Below are 8,025 nucleotides of genomic sequence, written 5' to 3' on the forward strand. Positions count from 1 at the left end.
GCGACTAGTGACGAAGACGACAAGGCCGATGCAACTGCCTATCAACAAATCATCGGATCTCTCATGTATCTGGTTACTGCGACAAGACCTGACCTAGCGTATACAATAACTCACCTCTCTCAGTTTAACTCCAATCCTTCTATTGCACATATGTCCGCCGCTAAACGAGTACTCCGCTACCTTCAAAAGACCAAAGAAAAGGCACTCCTATTTCCATTTGGTTCTGACCTCAAGCTTTCGGCATACAGCGACTCATCCTACGGAAACTGTTACGATACACGACGAAGCTTTTCTGGATATCTTTTCCAACTTGGTGACTCCACCATTTCCTGGCGCTCTCGAAAACAACGCTCAGTTGCTACCTCTACTTGCGAAGCCGAGTACATGGCACTGGCTATGACCACCAAACATCACCTTTGGTTAACTCGAGGCCTCAAGGAACTCCTCAAGGACGATACTCCACAAGCCGTATTCTGTGACAGTAACTCCGCCATCGATGTCGCCAACAATCCGAAGCTTAACGACAAGACGAAACACATCGATATCGCTTACCACTTCTCTCGTGAATGCGTTCAGAATGGTTCGATTAACCTCATGTACGTTTCTACTGCGGAAAATCTAGCAGACATTTGCACCAAAGGACTTGTGAAACAAACTCACGACCACTTGTGCACCTCTATATTCGGTACCAAGTGTGAAGGGGTGTTGGAATTTACGGTGAACTTTGTTTCTTTCATTTACTTCGTTAATATCTGTCTATCTCCATACATTTCATTACGAATCATTTGATAAGGAATACAGGGTTTATACCGTTAACTATTTTCTTTTGGGTTTCTATTACGTTTCTACTTTACATATGGGTTGTCATCTCGGGTATTACTTTCCTATGTTGGAACATTGAGTCATATACTTATGTACGTGATCGGACACTTACGCAACCGACACTTTTCTATCTGTTTCCATACTTCTTGGCAGTTTCTCAGGGTCAAATGGCTTTCCCACCTGTTTAGTTCTCTTTTCTTTCTCGGTTGGAAGGGACACGGTTCTTGTATAAATATCGGGCTGTTTTTCTCTTTCTTCTGACTTTGTCAATCAAGCGATACATATAATATAGACATTAGAACCTAGCTTTCCCGCTTTCGTCTCTCGTCTAAATTCTTTGAATTCTCTCCGACTCGAAATCAGGTTGACGACTTGATAGTTTAACCGCTATTGTGTCCTTCCGCACAACCCCCGAGTTGTCTATTTCTTGCAAGAACGTTGCCCGGAAGACCATAGTCCCAAGTCAAGTTCTCACTCGGTCCAAGTCTAGTGCAGTCCGCTCAACAGGCCCAGCAGCAACAGGCCCAGCAACAGGCCGCTCAACAGGCCCAGCAGGCTCTACTACTCCCTCACCAGCACCCGTCAGTGCTCCACCGAAGGTTCTTGCACCGGAGACCCCTACATTCAAGCCCCGACGCCCCTCTCGGTTATTTTCTAGTGCAAGCCCGTCCGAACTAATAGACCACCCCTCACCAGTACGACAGAGACTAATTAGACCCGAGCCATCGCCGATTGTCCAAGAGGCGTCCCCGGGTGTTCAAGAGACATCCCCGGGTATTCAAGAGACATCCCCGAGCTCGACCGCATTCGAGGTGACTCAAGCAAGCGAAGCGGAGGTGACTTTAGGTCTACTCAACCTACCTAGAGTGTACACCAGCATCAGCAACAGCCTAAAGGCGGAAATGCAAAATGTGGGTTGGGTCAATAAAAGCACGTCCGGTATGGCTGCGTTCAATGCCCTATGCCTTTACTTGATGAACTTGCCCTCCCTCAACGGTTTTCTGCCAATTTGGACTGGGGGTGACTCCGATGCCCGTAGAGCACTGGCGAGTGCTCTACAGTGGCTCATCGCAGATGTTGGTATGAAGGATAGGTTATCAAGGGGACAGGGAGACCGTCAGTTCAAAGAGGCTGCCGGTGATAGTGATGATGATGATGACGGCGGTGGTCAGGCAGCCGGAAGACGCTCTCGCAAAGGGAAAGAGCGTGCAGTACCTCCGGAACTCGTGCGACCTTCCATAATGGTTACCGTGGTAGACCCCGATGCTCTAGGGGCATTCTTTATGCTCGTCCCACCACCTACTTATGACTGGAATGATCCCCTGAACGAACCTTCGTTCATCGGAATTTTGACCAAGATAACTTTCCCCGAGCTATGCAACTTGATCCTGAAGCACACCGCACCCGGCAGAGCAGTCAGGACTATCTGGGGGGCAATTGAGAATGTCCCCCCGGCAGCTGTTCCTCCTGTTCAGCCGGTGGAGGTACAAATTACCGATTCAGAGGAGCTCGAAGGTTGGTTGAAGAACAGCAATGCCAGGCCTCGGAGGATATTGGCGGTCCTCCACAGAGCAGGCGCGGGTGCTAACCTGGGTGGTGCGGAATCCCCCCGTTGAACCCGGCTTTCCCTCACGTTGAGGAAGATGATTATAGCATGATCGATATTCCTGCAGAGGATTCGGATTACGAGGAGGGAAAGCACCGGATAACTGCCAAAGGACTGAGGGTATATATGCCTAGAACTGATGCCAGTAATCAAAGGCTAATTCAGACTCTTGTTAGGCGTCGCGATAGACAGCAGGATGCTATCGACGATTTAGACCCCAAATACCTTAGGAAGTATCCTTTGGGTGTCGGGGTTGCTGACCCAAACTTCTTACAGGGGACGATCTGGACACCTGCCGGATAGCAGCCAAGAGAGCTGCTGACGCACTCGCGGCTGCTGGTGCTGGAGGTGGTGGTGGAGGTGGTGGTGGTGGTGGTGGTGGTGGTGGTGGTGGTGGTCTAGGACCTCCACCGCCTCCGGGCGGACCTCCTCCTCCTCCGGGCGGCGGTGGTGGTGGAGGACCAGCTGGAGGCGGTGGTGGTGGTGGTGGTGGGCCAGCTGGAGGCGGTGGTGATGGTGGTGGTGGGCCAGCTGGAGGCGGTGGTGATGGTGGTGGTGGTGATGGTGGTGATGGTGGTGGGCATCATTAGTTCCCTTTGGTATAATCTCGAACTTCCCTTCCTGCGGAATTGTCACTAACCTTTTAATAGTTGTTAGGATTACTCCCTGAGCACTCGCGATAGCTATTGAGGTGCGGTACGATTTGGTGTTTTGGATTTCCCTTTGTCTTGCAAGAGTATATCAATGGATGGGTTATATCGGATAGGATTAGATTAGATTAGATTAGATTAGATTATTCCAGGTAGTAATTGCATTGCTTTTATTTCAAAGTCGAATCAAACTCCTAGATTGCTCTCAGAGCACTCGGTACCGCTTCAGAAAGTGCAGTAAAACGAGTGATGATAAATGATGCGGTTGAGTGCAGAAATTGTGGTAACATAGGATGATCCCTGCCGTAAGAGGATTAGCGGTGCAAATTTTTCTTGATTAGCGGCGCAAATTTTCTCGCCAAGAATTGATTTCTAATCGAAGATATCGCGAGTGCTCCTAGAGCACTGCGGATATTCCTGCCAGTCATCAGAATGGCTCCCACCAAGCGCTCCTCCGGTTCAGCACCCCTTGCCCCAAAGCGCCCACGACTCCCAAAACGACCTGAAGAACATGAAGATTTACTGACTGACGAGTCTGAAATATCTTACCGAACATTGACTCCACTGCCAGCCCGCACTCGGAGTAGTCAATCGACCACCGCCGCTCAAATACCTCGGAAAGGTCTTCTCCGTTCCTCCGAAACCCCCACTGGGGGGAGCAGTCCTAGGAGGGTAGAATTTCATCTCCCCGAGGATCATACTGATAATTTTGAAGCGCAGGAGGAGCCTGAGGCAATTGAGGCGCCAGAGGCAATTGAGGCGCCAGAGGTGGAAGAAATAGTTGATACTAGCCACTCAGACTATGATGATGCTCCGGAGAATGACCACGAGAGCTCTAAGGAGGATGAGGATGAACCGGAGGATGAACCTCAAGCCCCCCCCCATCTTACCCCCAGAAGTCTCAGACTGTCGGAAAGAGACCTCATACAGTTCAGCCGACTACTGCCAGAGCACTGGGCAATGCTCGGAGGAAACCAACTGGCGCGGTAGCGGAGGTCATTGCTTCTTCCAACGTGCCGGTGGACGTGGTACAGGTTCGACTCTATCTCGCTCATTGATGCTTTTTAACATGTAAGTATTAGTGGCTAACGATTCAGAGGGGAACTCGACCGGGCGCGAAAGTAATACGTAAACAAGGTCAAGGGAGAGCAGCACCCACTTCAGCACCCAGCCAGAATGCATCCCAGAGAGTACTCCCGGCATCCCAGAGAGCACCCCCAACACCCTCACAGTCTAGGCCCTCTGCACCTGTTTATGCTCATGAGTATACCTCTTCTACGCGCCATATTGATTTTTCCTCGATGCGCTCTCGATACGGGGAGTCCTCCCCCACTTACCGGACATATCGTTCTTCACCGCCTAGCGAGGTAATTGGCGAGAACTCTGTGAGCAGTCGTCAGATTCCTTCAAGCCAACTTCACGGTCAAGGTAGATCGCGAAGAGTCTACGAAATCGAGTACCTTTCCTCATCTAGGGGGGGGGACGAGAGTACTCCGATGCCGGAAAGCGAGGGTATTTTGATTCCGGGAAGCGAGGTTAGTATTCCGGAGGACACTCACGACGTCTTTGAGAACACTGGCGACATTCCTTCGAGCCAATTGACTCAGAGGTCTGTGGTCCCTAACTCTAGGAGTGCAAATGTGCTGTCAGTGCAGGCTCAGAGGATTGAGAAGGAGTGTAGCGTGTTAATCGGGGAGCATACTCTTCTACATGAGCCCTTTCCACCTGAGGCAAGACTTTCGGTACTAGTAGTGAGCATGTGGGCAACTGCTAGTCGCCGAGTGGGGTGTAGAGTAGACCTTGATGAGGTCGTTATTAAACAGGTGAGTGCCCCCAAAAGGATTACGAGTGCTCTGGAAGCATAATTGAGAATGATAGGTCAGAAGTCTGCACTCCCGTGTCCGTTCCCACTTGATGCACGAGGTGAAAGGGCGACTGGCGGACTCTACGATATACGGGCTTGGAAATTTTGTGGGGCCTGAGGCGAGGGTGGCTCAAGTGGAATACCTTTTGAAGAATGATCGTTTCTTGAGCCCCCAACAGCATTACGAGGTATGATGCCAGTGGATGCCCAGAGAGCACTCGGGATAGCCGGTAACAGATTCTAGACCTACCGACTGCGCTTCCTGGCTCCGGAAATTATCGATATATTGTATTTTAAATACTTTGATGGGGTAAGAATGCGAGGGGTTAGGGATCCCGAATTTCTAGAGCGGATAACCCCTACCCTTATTTGCCTGATATCGACGGCAATCTGGCACGGCATTCGGGCGTGGTCAACAGGGAGTTACGTGAAGCCTGATAATTTTCAGTCGCAGAATGAGAGTGTTGTGAGTAAGTATGGCCCGATGCCCTCATTGATATGGCGAGTGCCTTGGGAGCAATGACGGATGCTCCTAGGGCTATACGGGATTGCCAAGCTGACATCCAAACACGAGTAGAAACGTTCAACAGGATGAGCAACACTTGGAAGGGGAGAAGTAAACAGAACCAGGAGGCAACCTTGGAGGTAATCAAAGATAACCTTCGAGAAAAGGTATGATACTTCTAGATGCCGGTAATGCGAGTGGTATTCTAAATGCTAACCCTAATAGATACGAGATAAAAAAGGGGTAACGATTGAGATTATACCGGAGGAGGGTTCTAGCGAGGACGATGAAGCTCTGGCTGCGGATCTTGCCGCATTCCGAGATGCTCGGAGAACACCCACGAGTGCTCCAGGAGGTCGGGTTGATTCCGACAGCGCCCAGGACGAAGTGATTAATGCCCGAATTCGCGGCATTGACACCGAAGAGGAGGGGGAGGAGGAAGAAGAAGAGCCGGAATTACCTGTAGCGGGGGATTAAGAAGGGGGGGGGGGGAGGAGGATGTGTAGAACAATCACGAGTGCTAAGGGAGATAGTGGGGGATTTCTTCTGATTCGTATATTGTATTAGGGTTAGTTAGGGTGTTAAATGGCGTATTGTATTTAGTATTAGGCAGAGGATCACGATGTTGAATACACCAATTCTCAAAGTGCAGTCGCGAGTGCTCTGGAGACAGTAGAGATCGTCGTGCGAGTGATGTTTTTGTAATCTCATGGGGGAATTGTGAATACCAGAGGCCGGAACGGCGGAGAGGTGTATGCCTAGAGAGAACGGGGCGCCGACATGTAGGAATCGGTACGTCGGGCATGAGCCAGATTTCAAAGCACCCCATCCGGCAACGTCAGGGGGAGTCAGGGCAATCATTCTATCCCCAGAGCCCGCTGGAGCAGTGAAGAGTGCTCCAGGAGCAGTCAGGATATCCAACCGTGCAACTGGCATTCTCTGGCGGGTAGAGTGACGTCCTAGTTACACCGGGCGCTATTATTTAGTGTCGGGGCCCGTTGTGCGGACTAGTGTGCGCTGGGGCGGAATAATGTGCGCCAGACCTCGCCAGGAGCACTGGCGGTATCTCTGGAGAGGTAGTTTACCTACCGAGCGCCCTGAGCGCCCTGAGCGCCCCGGGCGTCTGGCGAAGGCTACAGGTTTGCTGATGATAGTAACGTGTTAGCCTCTCCCATGCCAGCCCGAGCTGAATAAAAGAAAGCTAACTACTTGGTTAGTTCAGCATTGAGAGTGGTCCCAGATGTTCAGGTAGATTTTTTCCTTTCGTGGGGTTCTTTAAGCGAGGAGCTTAAAGTTATACTATAATGGGGGTGCTAGGATGGGGCACGACCGTGACTTCGATCAAAATAGAAATAGTAAAACAGGGAACGATGGGTTATCATTGGGCTTGTTCGATCGAAAGATGGAGTTTTTTTGTTTGTGTAACGGCAATATTGTATTTCGGCTAAGATGATAGATTAGATTGTGAAGAGGAGATATTGCGCGGTTGAACTCTGATTTGTCATGGGCTTTCTGTTATGTACTTTCAGTTTCCATTACGCGGGGTATTAGTCATCAATGGACTAGGAGTTGGATATATAAGGGGGCGTTGTCTCGTGCCTTTTCATGTTTTCCTTCCTTTCCTCTTCTCCTCACGCAACTTCGTGTACCTAATCCACGAATACTACTTTTGTTCTACGCCTCATCATAGGGTTCAACTAGTTTGTCATACTAGGTAGAGCCACTCCATAGCCCATAGTCTTGAATACCTATTGCCACGTTCTCGCCTCGGTTGTATTCCTTGGCACCATAGTCCCTACGTCCATCGACCCCCGTTACACCAAGTTGCGTCCATCTATCACCAACCAATACAACACTATAGCCTACAATGTCGGAACACGTTCCTATTGATTACCAACAACTAAGCGACACCCTTCAAACCTTCTTTCAAGAACAACCACAGGTCGATAATACTGTCGGGATAGAAGCTTATGCGCTCCTTCAAAGGGCCCAACATGGTCTCGCGCAGTATGCAACGGACTTACAAGAGGTGGAGAGAGAGGCTGGAAATGCAAGGGAGATGTTCGAACGAGATCTTGCGGCTGCTCGAACCCAGCGGGTTGCTGTTGAGGTAGTTGCCCCTGATGAAGAACCGATTGGGGGCGATGATGCCCCACCTGCGCCCCCAATACCACCCGTTGTGGCTCCTACCCAACGGTCGGAGAAGCTCCCAGATCCCGAAGTGTTTAGGGGAGACCGCGATCGAGAAAGATTACACCTGTTCAAGCAACAGATGAGGATTAAGCTATTGGGAAATGCCGACCGCTTCCCCACACTACAGTCCAAGTTATCCTATGCATTCAGTCGACTGGAGGGTGTTGCCGCTAATCAATTCTTACAATACGTTGGAGAAGAAGGCATCGGTTTGCCTTCCATGTTACGGTTTTATGAAATCTTAGATACTGCTTTCGGGGACCCTGATCGGATGCGCACGGCTAGGAGGAACCTTAGGAATATCCGTCAACGAAACCGAACCTTTGCTGATTACTTTGCCGAATTCCAACGGTATGCTGCCGAGTCAGGGATGGATGAAGTCTCT

At 50.3% G+C, this 8,025-nt stretch overlaps 1 protein-coding gene across 1 annotated transcript; it reads left to right on the forward strand.

Annotated features, from left to right (window-relative positions):
• Window positions 1–856: 856 nt before the first annotated feature.
• Window positions 857–3,018, forward strand: LAJ45_01438 (uncharacterized protein; the record flags this gene model as incomplete). The annotated part of the gene is made up of 3 exons (XM_046111032.1): window positions 857–873; window positions 1,202–2,337; window positions 2,705–3,018. 3 exons carry the CDS (start codon window positions 857–859, stop codon window positions 3,016–3,018), a joined length of 1,467 nt encoding a protein of 488 aa, XP_045976210.1.
• Window positions 3,019–8,025: the final 5,007 nt, after the last annotated feature.

Source organism: Morchella importuna (genome assembly GCF_003444635.1).
Source record: "Morchella importuna strain M04M26 chromosome Unknown Morimp01GS002, whole genome shotgun sequence".
Lineage (NCBI taxonomy): Eukaryota > Fungi > Ascomycota > Pezizomycetes > Pezizales > Morchellaceae > Morchella > Morchella importuna.